This window comes from Pogoniulus pusillus, chromosome 10, assembly GCF_015220805.1.
Source record: "Pogoniulus pusillus isolate bPogPus1 chromosome 10, bPogPus1.pri, whole genome shotgun sequence".
NCBI lineage: Eukaryota > Metazoa > Chordata > Aves > Piciformes > Lybiidae > Pogoniulus > Pogoniulus pusillus.
In genome coordinates this window covers 5,145,254-5,170,829 of record NC_087273.1, presented here as the reverse complement: position 1 = coordinate 5,170,829, position 25,576 = coordinate 5,145,254, and the positions used below count along the sequence as shown (strand labels likewise).

The 25,576-nt window shown below is 47.5% G+C and overlaps 1 protein-coding gene across 6 annotated transcripts in view; it reads left to right on the top strand.

Moving 5' to 3' along the window:
* Window positions 1-25,576, top strand: part of ARHGAP24 (Rho GTPase activating protein 24) — a 184,241-nt gene that overhangs the window by 54,401 nt on the left and 104,264 nt on the right. For 3 of the 6 annotated variants that reach the window (XM_064149592.1, XM_064149590.1, XM_064149587.1), the window contains one exon: window positions 8,326-8,525. In XM_064149592.1, the coding sequence (XP_064005662.1) occupies window positions 8,346-8,525 (180 nt within the window). In that variant the 5' untranslated portion in view covers window positions 8,326-8,345. Of the gene's footprint in view, window positions 1-8,322; window positions 8,526-25,576 lie in introns of all 6 variants that reach the window. The other 3 variants (XM_064149591.1, XM_064149588.1, XM_064149589.1) reach the window with 1 other exon arrangement.

Sequence of the window (25,576 nt, the reverse complement as noted above, 5' to 3'; positions counted from 1 at the left end):
CTTCAGAGGTTGTCCAGTCCAACCTCTCTGCAGTCAGCAGGGACACTCTCAACTAGATCAGGTTGCCCAGAGCTCTGTCAAGCCTCACCTTGAATATCTCCAGGAATGGGTCTCTAGTCACTTCCCTGGGCAACCTGTTGGCAGTGTTCCAGCACCCTCTCTGGATTGTCCTCTTGGCCTTCTCCAGCAGCATCATATCCACCTTGTGTTGAGGGCCCCAGAACTGGATGCAGTGCTGCTGCTGGGATCTCAACAGAGGAGGGGCAGAATCACCTCCATGGTGCTGTCTATATATTGGTTTTCTTCTGCTTTTGGTGCTGTTTGTCTGAGGTGTTCTATGTAATGCAATTGTCTGTTTTGGTAGCCTTCTTAAAGCCTGGGGAGTGCCTGTTACTGCTTTGCTGCTAGCTTTGCTTCATTCAAGAAGAAATATTTACCCTGAGTTTTGTATAGGTAATATTTGCTTCTCTCCTGCTTCTGGACCATTTGCTAGGTAAATAAAATGATGTTTAGATGGCTTTAGCTAGCTTTGAGGTCACTGGAGATGAGTGGGTCTTGAGTTTCTGCTTCTCACTCAGCTCACACAGCAGACAAGCATGAGGAGGAAGGCTGCCTGCTGTGGCAGCTTGCAGTTAGGCTTTGTGCTGTGAAGAGTTCAGATGCATTTCATGTGCTGACCAGAAAGGCAGTTTTTAAGCAGTTAAAGATTGTGGTTCATTTTGTCAGTGACAATATGCATTGAGCAGCAATGTACAAAACAAAGCTGGGCTGGTTTTGAGCTGTGGAAGCTCAGCATGATCCAGCAATGTCCAGTGCAGCCCAGTAAAGTCAGCTGTATCCTGAGCTGCATGAGAAGCATGGGCAGCAGGCATGAATGCAGAATGCTTTTAGAGGAGGGGTATTCAGGTGTGGATTACTGTCCTAGAGCCCTGGGAAGGGACCTTCAGAGGTCATTGAGTCCAACTCCTCTGCCAGAGCAGGGTCACCCAGGAACACAGCCAGGAGAGTCTCAAGTCTCCAGAGAAGGAGACTCCACAACCTCTCTGGGCAGGCTGCTCCTGGGCTCCAGCAGCCTCATACTAAAGAAGTTTCTCCTCATGTTGAGGTGGAACTTCCTGACTTCCAGTTTGTGTCCATTGCCCTCAATGGTCTCCAGAGGTCACTCCAACTCTTACCATTAGGTGATTCCAAGGTAGTTCCTCCTGCTCTCTGAGAGACACTGGAAGCACTGGGGACTCTTCTTCCATTGCAACCTTGTTTTGTAAAAAGTGAATTAGGAATTCTGCAAATCAAAATGAAATGCTTTTCCTGGGCAGAAGATGGAAATGCCAACTAAAAAGTACTGATATCATTTGGAATTGGCTTTTTCTCTGAAAAGGTCCACATCTCCTATTGAAAATGTGGACTCTTATCATGTCCAACATTCCAACATGGAAATTGGAATGTCTGTGTGGTTCATGTTTTTAAGTGACTGAAGCAATTGCCATTTGTACAAACCACATCTAGCAGCAGTAGAACTGTACTGATTTCCTCCTGAAAAGGAGCTCTATTCTCAGTAGAGGTCCTGCTGGGGTTGGTATGGAGAGAGGACACAAATCTTGGCTCTGGGGCTGAATTTGGTTAGGAATGGAGATGGACATACCCTTGAGTGTGCTGAGTTTGAGCCCTCAGCTGTGACTTACCTGTGTTGCTGGAGCTGTGTGGGTGCTCACTGCCTGTGGACAGTGTGTGCCTACCTGTGTGTACAGCACCTATGTGACGTGAATCAAGTGCCATTAGAGATGTCTGTGGGTGCTGCACTGCCCATCAGCTTGTGGAGTGGGTGAGAAATAGAAGTGACACTTTTGGACATCTCTGAGGAGAGTCTCATGAGGTTCAATAACACAAAGTGTAAGGCTCTGCACCTAGTTTGAGGCAATCCTTGATATCACTCCAGGCTGGGAGGTGGTGAGATGAAGAGAAGTCCTGCAGGGAAGTGTGTGGTGCTTGTGGGTGAGAAGCTGGGCAGGAGCCAGCAGTGGTCACTTCCAGCCTAGAAGGCCACTGGCAGCTTGAGCTGTATCTAAAGCAATGTGGCCAGAGGTGTAGAGAGGGGATCTTGCCCCTCTGCTCTGGGGAGACTTCACCTGCAGTGCTGTGTCCAGCTATTGGGCTCCCAGCACAAGAGAGACAGGGACTTGATGGCATGGGTCCAGAGGAAGCCACAAAGATGATCAGAGAGCTGGAGAACCTTGCCTCCAAGGACAGGGTGAAAATAATAGGGCTGTTCAGTCTGGAGAAGTGAAGGCTCCAGGGAGACCTTAGAGCTGTGTTTCAGTGTGTGAAGGGGACCTACAAGAAAGCTGGGGAAGGACTGTTTAAAATGTCCTGAGGTGACAGGTGAGAGGCAGTGGTTTGAAACTGGAGCAGGGGAGATTAAGGTTGGATTCAGGACAACGTTCTGCACAATGAGGGTGATAAAATACTGGCTCAGGTTGCCCAGAGAAATGATTCAGGTCCCATTCCTGGAGACACTCAAGATCAGAATTGGCATGGCTCCGGGCAGCCTGCTCTAGTTGGGGGTGGCCCTGCTGACTGCAGGGGCTTGGACAAGATTCCCTTCGAGGGCCCCTTCCAACCTGATGCAATTTGTGACTGTGAATCCCATTCCAGCAGGCAGGTGCTGTCATTCTGTCAATTCCTCTGAGGCACTGGGACAGGGGATGCTCCTAGGCACTCATTTCAGCAATTCCATAGCCCTTCTGGGACACCAATTTCCAGATGTGAGATGAATCTCTCAGTAGATTACCAAATGCTGCTGTTACTTGAACTTCAGTGAACTGCAAAGGAAACCCATTACAGCTCACTTAGCAGAGCAGAAGGAAGTAATTTTGCATTAAATGTTAATAGTAAATACGTCAAAGCCAAGTCCTCAGACATCTGTTTATCAAATGTGAGCTATTCTGAGACTTGAAATGTAATTATGGAGTGGGTCGAGGTGGGCTGAATCTTCCTGTGCTTCTGCTGTGGCTTCGAAGGTGGCACCCAGAATTCCTGTTCTGCCTGCTCTGAACGTCTGTGTGTCGGCAGAGGTGTCAGTGCTGTGCTTGCCTCTTGCTGCCAGCGGTGGCACTTTGCTGGGGCTCTTTGCTCAGAGCAAGAGACCAACTCAAGTGCCAGACAGGCAGCAGATATTCCTCTTCTTTCCTCCCACTCTGCAGCAGCCACAAACCCTTTTTGCAGAGCCCATGTGCTCCTTCCATTTAGAAGACTCACAGGAGCTTTGAGAGGAGGCTTTTGCCGACATAGACAAGCCAGAATGGATTTTTTCTGCCTGTGAGTGTAACTTGTTACATCTCAGTTGTCTTGGTCAGTTCTGGAGGGACCATAGAGTGGCCTTCCAGTACCTGAAGGGAGCTACAGGACAGCTAGGGAGGAACTTTTGACAAGGGCTTGGAGTGCTTGGATGAGAGGGAATGGATTGAAATTTGAGGAGGGCAGATTTAGACTGGAAATGAGGAAGAAATTCTTGAGAGTGAGGGTGATGAGACTTGAGCGGATTACCCAGGGAGGTTGTGGATTCAGCTGCCTGGAGATGTTCAAGGCCAGGTTGGGTGAGGCTTTGAGCAAGCTGGGCTGGTGGGAGGTGTCCCTGCCCATGGCAGGGGCCTAGAAGTAGATGATCTTTAAGGTCCTTTCCAATCCAAACCATTCTGTGAATCTGTGAATTTCACAAAGACTGTGGCAGGTCTGAAGTGTTGTGAATAGGAGAACATGAAAAGTTCCTGCAAGAGCATTCAGCCTTGCTCCATTCGCAGTGATCCACTCTCAGAGAGCTGCTGACATCCAGACTCTGCTGCCTTTTGCCATCAGTCTTTGAGAACAGAGTAGTGCCAGAGATGATGTTTACGCTTTGAGAGATCATCTGTTGAGATCATGCTTGAACACAACTCTTAATCATTCTTTAGCAAGTGAGGCCAGCAAGTGCTGAAGTATTCACCACTCATCTGTGGGAATGAGGTTACTTCTGGGCTGTTCCTAGGATCACTTTCTCCTGCTGAAGTACGAAGCTGTAAACAGGGGTTGAGGTTTCTCAGTGTCAGATATTCGCAGGCTGTGCAAACCATTGCTTGAGAGAGACATCTGGGAGTTGGAATATTTTTTTTTCACTGTTCCAGATGCTGCTTTTGGCTTGCTCACTGTTTCAGTTTGTGAGACTTGCCAACTGCTCTGCATTTCTTTGTCCAGCTTGCATCACTTGACCCTTCAGCTACCCAGTTCTCTGTCTTGCCTCACAAGAGATGTTCCAGTCCCCTCAGCATCTTTGTAGCCCTTTGCTGTACAGATGGAGCCCATCCCTCCTGAGAAAAGGCAGTGGGATTAGAAAGTGATGGAGAGAACAAAGTCTCATTTGTAGGTGTCAGGAGAGAGCCTGTAACAGACAAGGTGCCATTAGCTGTGCAATTTTGTGATGCCTCCTGCTGCCACAACAGTAGTGGAAGGACAAGAAAGGGATTATCTGAATGTTGTGGAATGAATTTAAACAGAGGAGGACCTAATTGGAAAGGCAGCAAAAGTTCATCTCTGACACTTACCCAAACCCAGATGTTACAGCAGGATACTGCACTCACATAACTACTGCAGCTGCTTTGTTGCACAGAGCAGTATCAGACAGATCTGGTGACACTGGAATATTTTGTTTCCCAGCTATCTCTACCAAAGGAGGCAAGTTGGTTTTGTTGCTATATGGAGAAGAATGAAGTTCTAGAGAGTAGAGTAATCATATGTCTGGAACTAACTCTGTGCTCTTGTCTGTATCCTTTTTGTGCCAGGCTGCCATTAGTATGCAGGGGACCTTATACAGCATCTGGGCAATGGCAAAGATGAAGGAGGGCTGCTGGAATGGGGCATTGCTGACGTTTTGCACGCTTGAAACGTGCTAACTTGGCCATGAGACATTGGAGTGAGAACTGAAACATGCTGCAAAACACCAGGGTTTCTGGCCAAACAGGTCATCTTGGGCAGTGCTGTGACTGTTCATTGTAACTGGATTTGCTGGGCTCTAATGACTTTCTGTGACTGTTTCCTGGCGAAGTGCTGGGATCTGGAGGAGTTGCCCAACTTCAAGTTTTGAGTGAGCAGTAGCTGAGCAGAAGCACTTCCTTGCTTTCTGAGCACTGCTCTGCCACATCTCTTCCTCACTGGCAAGGAAAACATAAATGTGGTTGTGTTCTAGACAAGCCAGTGAAAGAGAGACAGATGCCCTTAAGGAGCAGAAAAGGGTTGGATTAGAGACAGCAGTGGTAGATTGTGATGGACTCTGTGAACCAGGAGATGTTGATGCAGAGCCAGTGTGTCAGGGAACACTTCTCACGTTGTTTACTTTGCACTTCTGATGTCCAGACAAGCCCAGGAGGATTAGCCCACAGCAGGCCCAGAGAACCAGACCATGCAGCATTTGTTCAGTTCTGGTCATTACCTAAACTGGAGGTTGGCCAAGTCAGTAGAGTTGACTCTGGCAGCAAGTACAAGTTGTACTTCCCATTCAGAAGATGAGTTTGAGGGATATGCTCATTCAGAGCTTGGAAATGCGTGGCTGTCTGCTTCATCTGAGGAGGCTGAGAGGACTTGGAATGTGCTGGCATAATTCCACGCTTTGTCATGTGTTATTTACAGGCTGTTTGCACCTTGCTGTTCTCTGCATCAGTGCCAGAACCCTGATATTTCTGCAATTTATTTTTATGATCTTGCTGTTGAAACAGCTGTAAAAACAACTAGTGAAAGTGAGCCAGCTGCTGGAATTTCTGGTTCCAAGTCTAGTTTGTAGGAGGCAGATTCTGAAAAGGAAGGAGAGGTGGAAAACTATGAATAAACTTAATCTCATCACTGAATGCAATTCCTCTTAACAGACACTGGTTTGGTGGCTGAAATTTTAACTGCTGAGAACTGAATCTCTAATAAATGGTTTGGACAAAATGTCCAAGGATACTGTAGCTTTAAAGGAGATTCTGCACTCAAAATCAAACAATCACAGAGTTGTTACTGTTGGGAAAGCCCTCTAAGATCATGCAGTCCAAACAGCAACCCAACAGTAAACCACGGGGCGCTAAACCATGTCCTTAAGTGCCATGGCCACAAGTTTCTTGAACATCTCCAGGAATGAGGACTCCACCACCTCCCTGGGCAGCCTCTTTCAGTCCCTGACCACTCTTGCAAAAAAGATATTGTTCCTCCTCTCCAGCCTGACCCTCCCCTGGCACATTTTCAGGCCCTTTCCTCTCCTCTTATCACCTGAGGCTAGGCAGAAGAGCCCAACCCCCACCTCACTTCAGCCTCCTTTCAGGGAGTCGTAGAGAGCAACGAGGTCTGCCTTCAGCCTCCTTTTCTCCAGACTAAACAATCCCTGTGATGCTCTTGGGAACAATAAAATGTCATCTCCCCTACACCTCATTTTAGTATTGTAGAGATAGATTAAGGTATAAGTTTACTAGCTAAATAAATGGAGACCAATTAACATTTTTCCTGGCCAGATAAAATCAAAAGACTTATTTTGTAGACTGGTGTCAACACCAGTGACCTGAGACTGAAATAAAAAAATAGCCTTTCATCCAGGCTTTGATTGCTTTTGACTATTTGGTATTTAAATTCTTGTTTGTGGTCCAGTGTAACGGGGACCTGGTGTCCTTAACACTGCAGCGCTACACATAATTACTGTGTTGAAGCTCTTCATGTGCTCCTGCCTTGACACTGACCCAGGCAGCAGGGCGAAATCCATCAGCTGAAGCTGAGAGCTGTGATTTCTTTCTGTGGTTGTGCAGCATGGAGCAGGGGTGTAGCCTACGGGTAATGATTTTGTTCCTTTTCTCAGTTGCCATAACTTGCTTGCTGTTAAGCATGTGAATCGGTGAGGTGCCTCTTGGCATCTGGCCCTGCCAAAACACAGCAGCATCCAGGACATTTCTGCTTGTATTCAGAAACCTGCCATTTATGAGCTGGGTGCATTTCCTTTTGGAGAGAATGATCTCACACAGTACAGGCAGTCCTCATTCCTGACACCTTACTATGCATGTGTTAAGCAGCCAATTCAGTGAGATCTGCTGTGTATGGATGAAGTTGGTTCTGGAAGATGATCTGATTGTTACTGAGTGTAAATAATTTTGTTTAACCTGTCTCGCTCCACTTAAAAAACTAATATCAACTAGCAGGATGAATGAGGTGATCCTGCTCTTCTACTCTGCTGAGACCCCACTTGCAGCACTGCCTCCAGTTCTGGTGGCCCCAGCATGATAAGGACATCAGTGTGCTGGAGTGGGTCTAGGGTACGCCACAAAGATGGTCATAGGGCTGGAGAACCTCCCCTGTGGGGACAGGCTGAGAGAGCTGGAACTGCTCTGCCTGGAGAAGAGAAGGCTGCGAGGAGACCTTAGAGCAGCCTTCCAGTACCTGAAGGAGGAGAGCTAGGGAGAGGCTTTGTAAAAAGACCTTGAGTGACAGAACAAGGGACAATGCCTTTGAATGGTGAGACGAGAGATTAAGACCGGAGATAAGGAAGAAATTCTTTGTGGTGAGGATGGTGAGACACTGGTACAGGTTGCCCATAGAGGTTGTGGATGCCCTCTCCCTGAGGTGTTCAAGAGCAGGATGGACAAGACTTTGAGCAAGCTGGGTTAGTAGGAGGTGTCCCTGCCCATGGCAGGGGGTTTGGAACTAAATGATCATAAAATCAGAATCACAGAATGGTTTAGATTGGAAGGGAACTCAAAGCTCATCCACTTCCAATCCCCTGCCATAGGCAGAGATACCTCCCACTAGAACAGGTTGCTCAAGTCCTCAACAGGTCACTCACAGGGATCCCTCAAAGGGATTTTTAAGATCCCTTCCAAGCCAAACCAGTCTCTGATGCTATGATTTTGTACAGCAATCAGAGAGTCATTTGCTCTACCTTGGTCAAAGTTCTGTTGCTATTACATCTAGAGCTCCACAAACTCAGTGTTTTCAGTTGTTCAACCTGGCCTTGAACACCTGGGCACACTGGCTCATGTTCAGACGTCTGTCAACCGAACCTTTTGCTCTTGCATGCTGTTCTGGATCTGTGTTTTTGTTGTTATGGTTATTGTTATTATTGTAGTTGTTACTGTAACAATGATTACTGTTGTTGTGGGTTTTGGGTGAGCAGTTGTCTCTCAGCTGATGCTGAGCTAGGCTGAGAATGAGCAGGCAGATGGTAAATGTTGTAGCTCACTCTTGCAGCCAGGGTGCGTTTCTTTTCCAACTATTTTGGAAGCAGCAAGTTAGTGCCTGGATAAGAATCTGGTTATTTTACCTTTCCTTGTGTTTTCCCAGCAGGAGAGTTGCCCAGTGCCAGGATGGAGGAGCACAATGGCTCTGCAGAGACTCCGCTGCCCAGCCAAGGGCAGCATGGTGCCATTAAGTGTGGGTGGCTGCGGAAGCAAGGAGGCTTTGTCAAGACCTGGCACACGCGCTGGTTCGTGCTCAAGAGGGACCAGCTTTACTATTTCAAAGATGAAGAGGAAACCAAGCCCTTGGTGAGTGAGAGGAGGAGATGGGATAGGAGTCGAGGAAGGGAAATCAAGCAGTTTAAGCAGGATTGTCTGGTGTTTGCAGAATCAAACCTTTCTGTTGCTGCACTGAACACAAAACTGGTCCAGACCTTGGCAGTCGGTGTTGTTTCCCTGTGGGGCTTCTTCCCAAAACTTGCTTTGTCAGCTCAGGTTTTGTCTTTGCAGGATTTTAAAGGGAGTGAAACATACGTGAAGTTCATGCAGCAAAAGGCAGTCAGATGGACTTGGTTTGAGGCAGGTGAATAAGCTGTATTTGAAAAGCTGCTGCTTATTCTTCATCTTAAAATGTTCAGCATCCTTGCATTGTGTCCTCCCAAGTAGCGAATCCCGTAAGACTGTGGCCTGAACATGTTCTCATCTGTAATGTGGGGCAGACTGCTGCCTGGTTCTGACTTACTGCTTCTTGGTGCTCCTCTGTTTTCCTATTTATTTAGCTTTTTCACCAGCGTGCTGTAGGGCTGCCTGCCTCATCCGAGTGCAGCTTGGCCTCTCAGGCCAAGTCAGGCTGGAACCTCTGGAGAGGAACGGAACTGAAATTGTGCCAGGGAACTGTTAGGTTGGAGATGAGGAACTATTTCTTTGGTGCAGGAGCAGTCAGGGATTGGAAAAAGCTGCCCAGGGAGATGGTGGAGTCCCCATCCCTGGAGGTGTCCAAGAAAGGTGTAACCATGACACTCGGGGACATGGTTTGATGGCTCTGGTGGTTGGACTGGATGATCTTGGAGGTCTCCTCCAACGAAAACAATTGATTCCAAGAGAGGTCTTAGCTTTCAGATGCAGCAGGAAGTTTTGCTATTTCTAGCCTAAGTGCCTTTTAAAGTTTAAGTCATTTATTGCTGCATGTTTCAGCAGCTTGCTTGCAGAGAGACTTTCTTTTAGTGCCATGATTTATGTCAGAGCTGTTGAAGGTGTAGTACACTTTGTCACTGGATACCATGGGAATTCTGTACAGAAGAGATTAGTGTGATAAGGCTCAGTTTATTTGAAACCAGAGTGTTTGCAATGCCATTATTCTGCTGCTTGGGAAAGGTTTCTCAGATTCACAGGACTACACTTCTATTCTCAGCCTGAGACCACAAGGTCAGCCACTGAGGTGCTCAACTTGGCAGTGATCAAATTCCAACCTTAATCCTCTTTTCTGCTTCTTTCAGACCAAACTCGTGAACTTGAATTTTCAGTAATTGTTCTTTGTTTTGTTCCTTTGAAAAAACCTTGGGAGGCCTTTTTCTTGGCTCAGTGAGAGTCTTTTAAAACATTTTACAGGAGGGAAAAGAAAAGCTTCTCCTCCAGCATGAACTGCCAGGTTAATTACAGCAGTGGTGCTTAATGCTGGGCAGGGGTATGGGTTCTGTGCCAAACCCAGGCAGTTGTTGCTCAGTGCTTTGTCCCAGCTTATGCTGTTGGAAATTGAGAGAAAGGTAGTGGTTGGAAGTGATCTCTGGAAATTCACTGAGTCCAACCCCCTGCCAAAGCATGAACACCTAGAGCGTGTCACGCAGGAACGCATCCAGATCTTGAAAGTCTCCACAGAGGGAGACCTCTCTGGGCATCCTGCTCCAGGGCTCCAGCACCCTCGCAATAAAGGTTTTCCTCATGTTGAATTGGAACTTCCTGGGTTCCAGTTTGTGTCCGTTGCCCCTTGTCCTATCACAGGATGCCGCTGAACAGAGCCTGGCCCCTGTTTCTTGCCCTCTATTCTTCAGAGATTTATAAACATTCATTATATCTCCTCTTTAGGTTGCAGTGCAAGGAGTATTCAGTGTCTCTCAGCCAGGTTTGCATCTGGCAGTTCTGTGGTTGTCTGTGCCTGCATTGGTACCATCTAGAAAGCCCTATCCTGTCCCAGTTTGGTTAAATCCAGGCACACCTCATTCCTGAGGGCTCTTAGCTTTTCATCCTCCCTGAGCTTCAGTGAGCTTTTAAAAGAGCTCTTGGGCACTATTTTTGTGCCTCTTGCACTGGTGCTGTTCTGTGCCCTGAGATGCAGGCTTGATCCCAGCTTCCTCTGGCTTTTCTTCTCTCTGAATGCACTGGAGGGATGGCTGCCCCCTCCTCTCCCGGTACTTACAGCATAGTCCCTCTCTGTCATGGTTCAGTATCTCCACCCCATTTGGTGACTCAGCAGCAGATGAAATGGTTACCTTCCTGCTCCTCCTGCCCCCAGCAGTTCCACTGGTTGCCTGAGTAACTCTTCACTTTTAAGTGAGACTAACTGCTTGTGTTTTCCACAGTCAGTCTCTTTGATGCACTTTGACACTCACCTGCCCCACAGCAAGAGCACAAACCCCCAGTGGGCCTGCATGCTGTGCAAGTCTCAGAATATGTCTTTCTCCTTTGAGGCTTCAGAAAACACAGTCCAGTGACCCAAATTCAAGATTTAGAGTAAAAGATTGCATTGGATTGGAAGGGACCCTCAGAGGTCATCTTGTCCAACCCTCAGCAGTCATCAGGGAGACCTTCAACTAGAGTAGGCTGCCCAGGGCCACATCCAATCTGCTCTTCAGTATCTTCAGGGTGGAGGCCTCAACCAAATCCCCAGGCAGCCTGTTCCAGGGTATCACCACCCTCACTGTGTAGAACCTTCTGAATCCAGCTTAAATCTGCCCTGCTCTGGTTTCAAATAATTGTTTTTCACCCCATCACCTCAGGCCCTTCCAACCAGTCCCTTCCCAGCCTTCCTGTAGGTCCCCTGCAGATACTGAAATGTATTTGGTCTCCCTGGAGGCTTCTTTTCTCCAGGCTTCCCTTGCTGAGGCAGTTTTGTAAGTCAGCAGTGTGAACTTTTCATTGTGTTTGGTCTCGTGTGCTTCACTGGGACTTTTTTTTTGATAACCAAACTCCAAAAGTGAGAATTGCAAAGAAGAGATGAGCCTACCTGGTTCAGTGGCAGACAGTGCAGCCTCAGGCCCTCTTCCAAAACCATTTGGCAACAACGAAGACCTGTTTCCAGACCAATGAATCCAAACTGTTAGTCTGAATAAATATTTGTATAATAAAAAAGGCAAAAATGCCTCATGGCATTGACTGAAAATTCCAGCACCGGTGACCCATGTGTGTGTTTAGAGCTGAAGCTCTGGAGTGTGTTGCCATGTGTTGTGTAAACTCTGTGTATAATTAGAGGCAGCCAGCAGCTGCTGCTGGATTGGAAACCATAGGAGATGTAATAAGATGTAAACCAGCCAACAGCTTGGCTTCAGTTCTTGGTGGCCAATGCATCTGCTTAGGCCAAATGTTCAGAGATGTGTCCCCACCTTTGGTGTTGTAGGAGCAGGGAGGGAACTAGCTTGTTGGTAACAGCTTGCTTACTCTGAAGTGAAGTCTCAGAATGCTTCACTGTGTTTCCTGTATGAGCAAGACTTCCAGCTGTAAGAAGGAGGTGTTCAAGAAAAGCCTGGATGAGGCACTTAGTGCCATGGTCTAGTTGACTGGCTAGGGCTGGGTGCTAGGTTGGACTGGATGATCTTGGAGGTCTCTTCCAGCCTGGTTGATTCTATGATAAGACACCATGTGGTGCCAAAATCTTCTTCCATGGTGGTGAAGCTGCCCAGGCTGCAACTCTCTTGAGTCTTGCATTTGTTTTCATGGTTGCCCCATCTTTCATTCCCTTCTTGCCTCTCCATTTCTGTCTCCTGCCCATTGACAGTGTCTATGGCAGGGAGGCGAGGGGAGATGCTCTCTGCTTTTTTCTGTTGCACACCAGATGAAAAGTGTGGTTTTGGTGGCTGACAAGGAATGTCCTCATAGCAGAGGTTCTCCAGCCCCCTGATCATCTTCATGGCCTCCACTGGACCTGCTCCATCAGGTCTGTGCCCTTCCAGTGTTGAGGGCTCCAGAGCTGGAGACAGCACTCCAGGTAAGGTCTCACCAGAGCAGAGTGGCAGAGTCCCCTCCCTGTTTAGTGACCATGCTGCTTAGGATGCCAAAATGGAAAATGACCTGAATCTAATGCAAGTTAAAATGCAGTGAAATGTTGAATGTAGACACTGGACAAAAAAGCTTCTTCTTCCTCATCTTGGTTGTCAGAGCCCTTGGGTTGCCAGGTGTTCCCTGAGCTAGACATTTCAAATCCCTCACCCAGCTGAGCTAAACATTTCAAATCCCTTTGCACATAACAAGTGTATGGGAATGGCCATCGCAGGTTGTGTTTGCAGCCTTGGAAGAGAGGTCAGGGGTTGAATGTAACAGAAGCAGCTAAATTAACTTCCAGTGCTGGAGGGCTGTGTTTTTCAGCAGACCCACAGCACAAAAGTTGAACTCTCAAAAGCTTTCTGTGTTACTGCTTGAGCTGCAGAGTAAAACCCATTAAAAGCCTGTGCAGCTACCCACAAAGAGCTCCTGCTCTGAGGGGGTAATTGCTGCATCTCCCAGAAAAAGCAAATGCTTTTGACTCTTGGATAATGCCCACAAGCAGTTGAAGGGTACTAAGGACTTTCGTAGGCACAGGCACGTGTTTTGGAGGCATGCTGACATGAGCTGAGCATTAGTGCAAAGATATGGGTGATAGAAAGCAGACAGGAGACTGTGATTTAAGTAATGAGCATGCTTCAGGAAGCCAGCAGATGTGCATTTGCCAGACTGCTACTAGGATTTCACCAGAATCTTCCTGCGTGATGGCTTGGCAGCAGAGACTTCCATTCCTCATCCATGGGTTTCAGCTCTGGTTTCAGGATTGCTTGCCTGCCTCTCTGCCCTCCCTGTTTCTGTGAAGTGCTGCTTCAAACATAACTTTTTCTTTCTTAGCATAAGCAAAAGGAAAATATTTGGAGGAATAGCTGCTTAGGTACACAGGTGAACTTCTAGCAGTGCAGCCAAAGGACACCAAAGCAGTCAGCGTGCTTCCTAAAGCAGCTGTCACACCACGGAGTTTGAAACAACTGCCATGGGCACACTCATTTGTGACACTGAATGAAACCTGATTGCTACAGTCAGTCACAAACACAGCCACAGGCTTTGGTGAGGGACATTCTTACCTACAATTTCTTTGTTGCAAGAGTAGAAGGATTGGCACAGGCTGCTCAGGGAGGTGGTGGGGTCCCCATCCCTGGAGTTGTTCGGGAAAGGCGTGGGCATGGAACTTGGGGACGTGGTTTGATGGCCATGGTGGTGTTGAGTTGCTGGTTGGACTGGATATCTGAGAGGTCTTTTCCAACCAAACCAACTCTGTTTCTATGATCACCCAAGGCCTGGTCCTAGAATTTCACACTGGAGCAAAAGCTGGGTTTTCACACTCCAAACAAAAGTGCCTTGGAACACAGAAAGCTCCTGCTCTCAGAGGAGGAGTGGTGGGTCTCTTCCTTCCAGGGAAGACTGCTCCACTGCTGACAAGAGCCAGAGAGAGCATTTTACCTCTGCCTTGGTATGAGCCAGAGGGTAGAAACTTCTTCTGTGCATTTCTTCTCCTTGACACATTATAAACCACTGAAGATTTATTTTTCTCTTTACCCTCCACCTCAGCTCAGGTTAACCTATTCAAAAACAGGGCAAGAGGCCAGAAAATTGAAAGCCAAAACCTTTAGTACCTCAAAAAGGTTGACACAGAGGCTCTGTATGTTTTATTTTTCAGCTGTGACTTGTACCTCTTTTTCCCAGATAGTGCTAGTTATATAAATGACATTATATAAATACAGAAAGAAAATGAAGAAACACACCTGGAATAACAATGAAAACAGGGCAGCAAAAGGAAAAAAGTTCTTCTGTTGAACTGAAGTTAGTTACATGCAGCATATATATGTTTTACAGCCTAGATTGTGACTGATACCTAACACTGGACTTCTTCCAGACTAATCTGTGAGCTCTCATACCAAATAACATACCTGCAGAACTCCACATACCTGCCTAAGCTTCACTCCTGGCAAGATACATGGAGTCAGAGGAGTTTTGGTACTGTATGGAATTTAACATGCCCTCCTTTAGAGGAAATGAAGCAGGTTTGATGCTCGTGAGCCCAATCTGGCATTCTTGAGAGGCACAAGGAGGTTATGGTACAATCAGCTTCACCTTGCTACATCTCCTTTTCTCTCCCAGCAGTACTCTGTATCTGATCTGCTGATGGCTGGTGTCTGCTCTTAAATATATATGTAAGGACTGTGAAAACAGATTGGTAGGAGCCAGCAGTGTGCCCAGGTGGCCAAGAAGACCAGCAGCATCCTGGCTTGGATTAGAAACAAGGTGGCCAGCAGGGACAGTGGGGTAATCGTCCTCCTGTTCTTAGTGCTGGCGAGGCCACACCTGGAGCGTTGTGTTCAGTTCTGGGCTCCTCACTAGAAAAATGACATAAAGAGGCTGGAGCAGGTGAAGAGAAGGGTAATGCAGCACCTGGCCTACAAGAAGGGACTAGGGGAGCTGGGGGTGTTCAGTCTGGAGACCAGCAGGAATGGCTTCAAGCTGCACCAGAGGAGGTTCAGGCCAGATGCTAGGAAATATTTCTTCACTGAGAGAATTCTCAAACACTGGAATGGTCTGCCCAGGGCAGTGCTAGAGTCACCATTCCTGGGTGTATTCAAGCAGTGTGTGGACCCTGGTGCTTATAGAGACATGATTTAGTGTTGAGCCTGCAGTGCTGGATCAAGGGTTGAACTGGATGAGCTTAGAGGTCTCTTCCAACTGGGTGTTTTCTGTAATTGGAATAGAGTCTGTCAAAAAATCTCTATTCTTCAGTTTGGTTTTCATTTAAATTGTTTTCTCCCCTGTAAAAGTGCACAGTGTGCTGCTGCACCTCTCCATGCCCATGCCTTAGCGCTGTGCTTTGGGAGGGGAGCAGAGCTGGGGAAACAGAAGGCAGGCAAGTTTGAAAGCCTCTTATGTACTGTTTGCACTTGGCTTCCTCCAACAGCATCCATGTGTCAGAACTGAGACCATCTGCAACACATGGAAGTGAACTTCATCACCCCTGTCCCACAATCTCTTTGCTTCTGGAGAGACAAGAGCAGATGGGCGCTGCCCAATCCCGACATCCCAATGACAGAGTGCTTTGTGGATCCAGAAGCTCAAACGTGAACTGCCTCAGCTGGCACTGGTAGCTTGCAGAGTGTCATTTGAGCTGGCAGCGTAGAGAGGGTGCAAGCTGGAGGAATTTCAGTAGGAGAAGATTGAATGTGCAGGCAGAGCTGCACAGGCTTTGCCAGATGATGGGGTTGAGTGAGGTGCTGGGGGGGTTTGGATGCAGATGTGATCGTTTGGCCCTGGCAGGGAGGGTGAAGGGGTCAGAGAGGCCTGTGTGAGAAATGTTAGCTGTTTTGTGTGGGCTCAGGGAACATAACCCGAGATGGAAGGAAGAGCATGTTAAATGAGTGCCTGGAGAACAGGACCAGGGATTCACAGCAGGTGTGGAGAGGAAGAGCTGGAAGATCCCAGACCTAAAGAACTTATAAGACTTTGATTAATCTATTAACCATGATACTTCAGATTCAGTTTTCTTCAGAGGATCATTATTTGTTTGCATTATCCTGCTTGGCTGAGCTTGTGAGGCACATCTGCAAACAGCATTAAGTTCAGCACTTGGCTTGTGGTGCTTTATCCTGGAAGTCTTCATCCACTGTTCAGGCTGTATTGGTGGGCTGAAGTCATTTGTAAGAAGTTTAACAAGGCCAAGTGCTGGGCCCTGCACTTTGTTCACAACAACCCTATGAATGCTCCAGGCTGGGAGCTGAGCAGCTGGAAATTGCTTGGCAGAAAAGGATCTGAGGGCACTGCCTGGCAGGTGAATGAGGATGAGCCAAGGTGTGCCCAGGTTGCCAGGAAGGCCACTAGCATCTTGGCATGGATCAGCAGTGGTATGGCCAGCAGGACCAGGAAAGAGATTGTGCCCCTGGATTCAGCACTGGTGAGGCCACATCTTGAGTTCTGGGTTCAATTTTGTGCCCTTCACTTCAAGAAGGACATTGAAGGGTTGAGGCAGGTCCAGAAAAGGACAATGAAAGGTCTGGAGAAAAGGGCTGGTGAGGAACAGCTGAGAGAGCTGGAGTTGTTTAGTGTAGAGGAGAAGAGGCTGAAGGGAGACCTCATTGCTCTCTACAGCTCCCCTGGAAGGAGGTTGCAGGGAGGTGGGGGTTGGGCTCTTTTCCCTAGTACCAGGTGACAGGAGAAAAGGCAATGTTTTGAAGTTTTGCCAGGGGAGGATTAAGTTGGAGATGAGGAAAATTTTCTTTGCCGCAAGAGTGGTCAGGGGTTGGCACAGGCTGCCCAAGGAGGTGGTGGAATCCCTGTCCCTGGTGCCGTTCAGTAAATGTGGCTGTGTTACTTGGGGACATAGTTAGATGGCCCTGGTGGCGCTGGGTTAATGGTTGGACTGAGTGATCTTAGAGGTCTCTTCCAACCCAAACACTTGTGTGATTCTGTTGTGTTCAAGACTGTGGGCAGCTTGGAAGAGCTCCTGAAGGTATGAGCTGTGGAGTGACAAAGGGGCTTTTTCACAGAATGCTGTCTTGAGCTGCAGTGTGTGGATACTTACACATGCACATCTGACAACAGAATCAGGCAGAACAATGCAGTTAGTGGAATTCCAAAGCAGTTCTGAGATGCTGGAACAATACAGGTGGCAGTGCCAGCAATGGGACAAATGGCTGCTGAAGAATGAAACCAGCTAAAGGCACTACCATCCACCAACCCCCTCGGCCCATTAGCCTGTGAACTGTGTCTGGAAGGTCCCCAGTGTGTTGCAAACATTCAGGAAGAGCATAAAGGCTTTTTGTGTAGAGAGGCTGTGACTAACAGATACCATCCAGAACAGAGTGGCTGTACACTGGAGCTCGTTGCTGTGTGTGCAGTCAGTGGGAAGGTGGGATGGCAGATATCTCCAGCCCCTGCTTACACAGCTTGCAGTTCAGCCAGTGTCCCCAGCAGCAGGAGATGCTGGAGAGGCCCTCTGGAGAGGAAAACCAGGATCATGTGCTTTGAGAAATGCAATTCTTAGGGCAGTGGTGGAGCTGAGCTTTTCTTCTCTAAAAAGAAAATAGCTGTGTGTTAAACTGTCTGGAAGGAAAATGCCAAAGAGAGTATTTTAATGGAAGAGTGTTGGAGATGAGTCTTTTGACTTCTTGTCTGAAGTGTGATCCTGTGTGATGCTTCCAAGCTCCTAGTTCACCTTACCTTAAATGAATCCAGTGTTTTCTAAGTAAACCGAATGTTCTGTGTAGAGCCTGGTAAAAAAATGACAAATCATCTTAGAACAGAGGCTCTGGGAACCAGGCAGATACAAAGGGAAGCTTTGGCCTTTGGTCTTGCTGGTTTACATCAAAGCAGAGGGAAGGACTAACAGTTTTGGGTAGGCACGCACATGCAGATCATGTATTGCATCTCACCCAGACATCAACTAGTTGACAGTGTTGAGTAGGTTTTAAAAGTAAAATCATAGAACTGTTCTGGTTGGAAAAGCCCTTTAAGGTCATCCAGTCCAGCCATTCTCTAAATCTGCCAAGGCTGAGGTTAAACCATGCTCCTCAGCACCACATCTCTGCCTCTTCCAAACACCTCTAGGGATGGGGTTTCAACCAGCTTCCTGGGGAAACCTGTGCCAGTTCTTGAGCACCCTTTGAGAGGAGAAGGAGATCATTCAGTTAGTACCATTTCTGCTGTCACTACAAGATTTGTTTTCTTTCAGATATTCCATCTTTGCTGCACTGTAGCCTCACATTTCTTAATGGCTGCTGCAGTGTTGGGTATTGCTGTATCTAGATCTTCTGCAGGAAGGGAGAAGTAGGACTGGTGTCATGAGTGGCAACATCACTGTTACCTCAGCAGAGACTGCATGTGTCTCATGGGATCAGAAGTGTCTCGATGCTTTCAGGGAGAAGTAGGAAATATTCTAGGTTTTGTTTGCAGCCTGACTGGCAGAACAGTCACTGAGTGCTGTGAGAAGCATTCCCTGTGGACAGGGTAAAGAAAATGCTGGGTTTGGTTCGTGACTGTTTAGGTTGTATCAATGAAAGCAGTGTAATTGAAAAATGCCTTAAATCCTAGAACCATAGAACTGATTCAGTTGGAAAAGAGCTTTGAGTTGACTGAGTCCAAGCTTCAGATCACTGAGCAGATTGTTGGAGGTTCTCCTCTGCCTCTACTCTGCCCTGGTGAGACCTCATCTTGAGTACTGTGTTCAGTTTTGGGCTCCCCAGTCTAAGTGGGACAGGGATCTGTTAGAGTTCAGCAGAGGGATAATGAGGGAAGTGGAGCACTGCCTGATGAAGAGAGGCTGATGGACCTGCAGCTGTTTAGTCTGGAGAAGAGAAAACTGAGAGGGGATCTAATAAATGTTTCTAAATCTCTGAGGGCTGGGGGTCAGGAAGGGGGGGGATGACATTCTCTGCTTACTTGCTCCCTGGGATTGGACAAGGAGCAATGGATGGAAGCTGCAGTACAGAAAGTTCCACCTCAACACAAGGGGGAATTTCTTACTGTAAGGGTCCCAGAGCACTGGCACAGGCTCCTCAGAGAGGCTGTGGAGTCTCCTTCTCTAGAGACTTTCAAGGCCTGTCTGGATGTGTTCCTGTGTGAGCTGAGCTAGATTGTATGGTCCTGCTCTGGCAGGGGGGTTGGACTTGATGATCTCTTTGGGTCCCTTCCAACACCTGACATCCTGTCAGCCTTTGAGTCCAACCATCAAACTGTCAGCTGTCCAAGTGTGAAGCCTTGCTCTGCTCTCCTTGGGTATCTGCTGCAGGTAGAGCTTGCCCAGACTTACAAGAGCTTGATGCCTGGGATACCTTCTGCTGACATCTCTGCTGCCCCGTGTCCTTCTCTCTGCCTGCACCACATCTCCAAGCTTTACAGCTTATTATCTCATTTTGTCTTGAAGGCATTTTTCTCTTAGCTCTTCACTTGGAAGCACCTCCATCTCAGAGTGCCCTAAAGCAACACTTCCTTCAGCTAAATACATCAAACGAAAGCTTCCATCTCAGCAGGCAGTAGAAACATCAGCCCTAAACTATCAAATGGAGCATGTCAAAGCAGCAACACCTGTGAGGAACTGCAGAAACCACAGCAGGAGTAATTTGTTCTTCTGAATTCCTCTGTGCAAGGTCAGCTGAGCCATCCTGCAGCTATGTTGTGATGATCACTCATCAGTGGTAAACCAAGTCAAAGGAGATACAACCAGTGTGGCAGTGCTGGAAGAGCTCTTCTTAGATGCAAAGTCCAGCTGACAGTAGTTCATAGAATCCCAGCATGAGGAGGGTTGGAAGGGACCTTTTGTAGAAGCGGATCCTGCCTTTTGACTTGTTTTAAAGCAGAATTAAACTAAGCTAAAAACCCCCAACAAACCCCACACCAAACCTCAACAACAAAAAGCCCCAAACAAGCCAAATCTGAGATTGGAGGTTCATAGGTCTTGACTAGAACACTTTTATGTATGATGGTAGTTTCTTTGGTCTGCATTGCTTGTGTCACTCCCACAAGCATTGCGTGGAGTAAAAGAAAACTGACTGTAAGGTTGTAACCTCTCATTTCTTACAAGAGATTGTAACTACCTTGCCTTGAAAGAATGAGCAAGTCCCTGTACCTTCAGCTGTGGGAAGTGAGAAAGGAAGGACTTCTCATAGCATCCCATGTGAGTGGAAGTGCATGGTTTCCTCAGAGTGGAACATAAAATAGGCTGGAGCTTGCACACTGTCCCTGGCTGGTGTGGAGCTGGTGGCACAGTGACATAGGATGTGCATCAAGTGTTTGCACGTTGGCAATTAGGTTAAGTGTTTTCTAAGAGCTAACATCTGTGGGAATTGCACAGTAATGCTGGGATTAATGCAGTCCCCTCGCAACAAACCAGGCCAGGCAGCTCCTCTCCATCTGCTCTGATTTTTGTCTGCTACGTGTGTTGGTGGGTAAATTCTCTTCTGGAGGCAAACCAGAATCTCCACAGGAGTAACTTGGTACCTGTTACCCCTTCTCTTCTCCATCTGACTCTGTACACCCTTCTGCAGGGAGTCACATAGAGAAGACAAGGGGTGATGGGGACAAGTTCCTGGTGGGGAGATGCCCTTTGAGCTCCAGAAGAAAAGGTTTCCCCATGAGCGCAACCAGTTACTGCAATCATCTCCCAAGGGAAGCAGAGGAGTCCCTTCCATGGGACAGTTTGGCACTCAGCTTGCTCATTACACCAGCACTGTGACCTAGACAGGTTGCAGTAGAGGATCCTTGTGGTCCCTTCCAAGCTGGCATTCTGTGTGATTCTTCCAGTGGCCCATAAATTGAATGGGCAAGCAAAAAAGCAACTGTATGTGGTGTGGTAGTACCATATCCCTTTCTTTACCAAGTATATCCAGTCATCTACAGAAATAGACATCCTTCTAGACCTAGCTTAGGTTGCAAATTAAAATGGGCCTCTTCTGATGTGCAGGCCTTTAGAGATAGTAGCGCTGTGATGCTAGAGGCTGGCGGTGTTTAGTTCCTGTGGATACATAGGCTGGGGGTGTTCAATCTGGAGAAGAGGAGGCTGAGGGGAGACCTCAGTGCTCTCTACAACTCCCTTAAAGGAGGCTGGAGTGAAGTGGAGGTTGGTCTCGTTTCCCTAGTATCAGGCCATGGAACAAGAGGAAATGTCCTGAAATTGTGTCCAGGAGAGAGTTAGATTGGAAATGAGGAAAAGTTAGTTTGCTGCAAGGGATGGTCAGGATTGGTAGAGGCTGCCCAGGGAGGTGGTGGTGTCCCCATGCCTGCAGTTGTTCAAGAAGCATGGCTATGGCACCTGGGGACATGGTTTCATGGCCATGGTGGTGTTGGGTTGATATTTGGACTGGATGATCTTAGAGGCCATTTCCAGCTAAAGCAACTTTCTGATTCTATGGTATCCCCAGTTAGGCAAATGCAGAGAACAGTTGGCTCTATGCAAAGCCATCCTCTGTGTGGTCCTAAAATAAAAGTGCCCTGGCTTTGGGATATTAAGATGTTTGGTGCAGCAACCCATTAACTACTTTTTGTCCTTGAGTCTCATACTGAAATAGAAATCTGATAAGAATATTTTGTGTCTTCAGTGTGTGACTTTACTGCTGCTGCAGGAGCACTTTTTGCTGCTAAGGCTTATTGCTTGTTAATGTTTTAATACAAACTCCAGATGTAAAGAAGGAGCACCACCCTTTCTTGCTTTGTTTGACACCACATGGGTATGTTTGTGTCTACTCTGCTGGGATGCTAATGTCAACTTCTGTTTCAAGGAGCAATTTTACAGGCAGGCACTGGAAAGAGGATAATGTATTGAGTAGGATTGTTCTCACTACTGGATTTCTGATGGGTTTTAAAGATAACTAGGAGGGATTTTCGACCACTCCTGTGTTGCACTTAGCACTTCTCATCACAGAATTGTTCATTATTTTTGTGCACACAAATCTTGCTACTGTGCAGTTTCACCAGGTTGAGTTTCTGCTGAAAGGGAGGAACAACCGAGAGATTGACATCCAAGTTTGTGAACTGGGAAGCCTTGGAAAGGACTCATTCCCCGAGGTGGAGGTGACAAGTTGCTATCAGCAGTCCGGCTCTGTGTAATCTGCCATAATCTCTTGATCTTGTCAGAAGGGAGCTCTCCTGCGTTAGACTAATCATGATACCAGGTCAGCAGCGAGTGGCCTGAGCACAGCAGTGCTGAAGGTTTTTCCACCCAGAGCTCAGTACAGAGCCTAAAAGGTTGCTGTAGAACTTCCCAAGCCATTAGGGCAGATAAGCACTTCTCTGATAATCCTTTTTGACTACAGCTTGACCCTTGCATACTGCTCCATCTACTGTGATGGGCTTTTGCAGGATCTTTCTCTTTTCCCGTTTAGAGGGAATTTCAGCACTGTAGGAGGTCTGTGTCCATTCAAAGGGCCTGTCAGGATGACTTCTTTTCTCCCTCCCTTTTATTTACTTAGATGTAGTGCAAGTGCCGTGGATCCCGAAGTAGCAAACCGAATAGCTCACAAGAGAGACTCCTTTGTCTTTAAATGAAAATAATTGAGATCTTTTAGCCTATTAGTGCTTGAGAACAGCCTCCTCTAAGTCCATTAGCTCTGGGATGAAAGCCGAATTTGCAGCTGAGCAAGCAGCACGTCCAGCATGACTTGTTGCTAGGGAGAGAGGCTTTCTGAGTTCCCCACCAAGCCAGCGCCTTGTGTAGTAGATACAAACTGAATGACCTCAAACTACAGGCTTGAAATCCTCTTTGCTACTCTGCTGGCAGTCTGAAAACATTTCTGTGAGTGACTCTGGCTTTCTGGAGCTGCTTTCATTCCCTTTCCAGCTCAGTCAGTGACCTAGGAAAGGAAGCCTCTGTGCCTGTTTGGGCAAGATGCGTGAGGGGAACAGGCACTCCCCTGGTCCAGTCCCAGCTGCAGGAGGCTCAGTTGAAGCCCGTGAGCTGTGGGCAGGATAATCTCTTATGCTGTCAGTCTGTCCTGTTTTCATTGCTCCAGCAAATGAAAGGGCAAACTTCTCTGCAATCCTAGAATGGTTTGGAGTTGGAAGAGACCTTCAAGACCACCTAGTTCAAACCCTCCTTACATGGGTAGGGACATCTTTGACTAGAGTAGGCCTTGTCCAACCTGGCCTTGAACACTTCCAGGGAGGAGGCAGACACAACCTCCCTGGGCAACCTGTGGCAGTGTCTCCCCACCCTCACTTGCAAGAATTTCTTCCTTATCTCCACTCTTCCAGCCCAAAGCCATTGCCCTTGTCCTGGCTCTGCAAGCCCTTGTCAGAAGTCCCTTCCCAGCTCTCCTGTAGTCCCTTCAGGTACTTCTGGCTTCTCTACGGTCTCTCTGCAGCCTTCTCTTCTCCAGGCACAACAGCCCTGGCTCTGGGGAGGCTCCCCAGCCCTCTGATCATCTTGATGGCCTCCTCTGGACCCTCTCCAGCAGCTCCAGGTCCTTCTTGTGCTGGGGACAGCAGAACTGGGGCCAGTGCTGAAGGTGAGGTCAAAGCAGAAGCTCCTCTCTGTGCTGCTGCTCTCCCCGCTCTGGCTGCAGCCAGCACACAGCTGCCTGCTGCATTGCCAATGACCAGTGCTGACTCCTGGGCAGTTTTGCATCAACTGACACCCCCAGGACCACCTCCTCCAGGCTGCTTTTGAGCCACTCCTCACCCTGCCTATTTAGATTTAAGATTTCAAACTTAGCAGAATTGCTGTAGAACACTAATGAAGAGAGCTCCAGAGTTATAAATGTGAGATGCTGATTGTGAAAACTGATGCTAATGTTTTTACAGCTTGGTGTGGTTGGTGTAGCAGGTTACACAGCAGCCCTGAACAGGAGGCTTTTGTGAAGAGAAATTATCTCAGCAAAAGCAGTCACAGCAGTGGTTGAAAATAAAAAGCAAGATAAATCTGTCTGGAGCCTACACAGCAGAGCTGCCAAACCTGCCACCTGTTACAGATTTTAATGAACCCTTCTTTATTTAACAGAAAAAGGCAACTTTAATTTGCCTGTGCTGAGACCTCCCATATCTCAGACAGTCTGAGATACCATTTAGCAAAGTGTCTAAGTGGAGCAGCTCTGGTGTTCTAGTGAGGGTTGTAGCAAGACTGGTGAAGAAGGTCATTAAATCTGCAGCCTGGCTTTCCTGCAGAGCCACAGGAACATGGTGTGCTGTCAGGAGCTGAAGGATGCTTGTGCTCATGTTGTGCTGTGGGGGAACATGATGAGGAATTAATTCCTCTGGATTTCCTCGATGGAAGAGGATATGTTGCACAGAGCAAACAAAAAAATGTGCTAAGAGAAAGCTTTGAGTGTGTTACAGCCTGGGAGACAGGACTTAGTGGAGGGTTTTTTTTTGCAGCAGTAGGAGAGGGATTCACCCAAGTCTCCTTTCTGCAGCCTGTTTTCAGAGGGGAACTAGGAGGTGTGGAGTGTATCAAATTGAAACATCTGCATATGGGCAAGTGCCATCCTTGGAGGCTGCAGAAAATTTATGTGCTGGGGTTTTGCTGCTGACAAGTTAAGTGTGTGGCTTAAGAGCCTTAGATTGGCAGTGGTTTGGGAGGTCACTACTTACTCTGGGATCCTTTTTCCTTTGCTCTTCAATGAATCACTACTCTTGTTTTCCATCAAGGGGCATAGTGGATGCTTGTTATGTTATTCCTTCACTTGCTGTGGATGAGGAAAATGTTTCTGAGTAAACAATACTCAACCTCTGGTTAATTTATGTAGTAACTAGGCTGAAGCTCTCTGATATTGTAGAAAGGATGTAGGAGGCAGAAAGGGACTAGAAAGAGTGAAAGCAGTAGGGAAGGATGTAGAATAGCAAAGGAAAAAGCTGTGAACTGGGAGGTGAAGGCATGGTGGAGCAGGTTGCCCAGGGAGGTTCTTGGGACTCCCTACCTGGAGATACTCAGGGTGAGACTCAACAGGGCAACCTGATCAAGTTGAGTATGTCCCTGCTGACTGCAGGGGAGGTTGGACTGAATGACTTTTGGGGGTGCCTTCCAACCCAGACCATTCCCTGGTTGTATGATCAATGGTAGCCATTGGTAGCAGCACAGAACTTGTAAAACTAAATCCTTAAAGAATAGTAACAAAACCTCATTCATTACTTTCATTTTCTGTTCTGACCCCAGCAGGCTTGGAAGGAGCCTATTAAAGCAGCCTGGAGCCAATGGCCTTAAGTGTGAGGTTGGAATTCAGAAGCTGTTCTGCTTTTCTTTTGGCTGGACTAACATTTTGTCCCATGGGACAGAATAATGTGACAGTTTTCACAAGGAGCTCTAAATCTGAGCCACCCTTTCCCTGTTTCTCACTATCTCCTGAGCAGTACCTCAGTTTGCCATGATGATTCTAGTCTCCAGCTGCAGTCAGAATGCTCTGTAGCTGTAAGCATGCCAGAAAATGGGGGCACAGCTGGTTAGGCTCCAAAGGAAACATATTTACTTAGGGCTTGGTGGACTACCAGATTTGACATCTTTGCCCTATGGTTTCACTTTGAATAAAATGAACATTTGAATAAAATAACTGTTTCTCCAGAGGAGACCTTAGAGCTGCCTTCCAATGCCTGATGGGAGCCTGCAGGAAAGCTGCAGAGGGACTTTTCCTGAGGGTGTCTAGAGACAGGACAAGGGGGAATGGCTT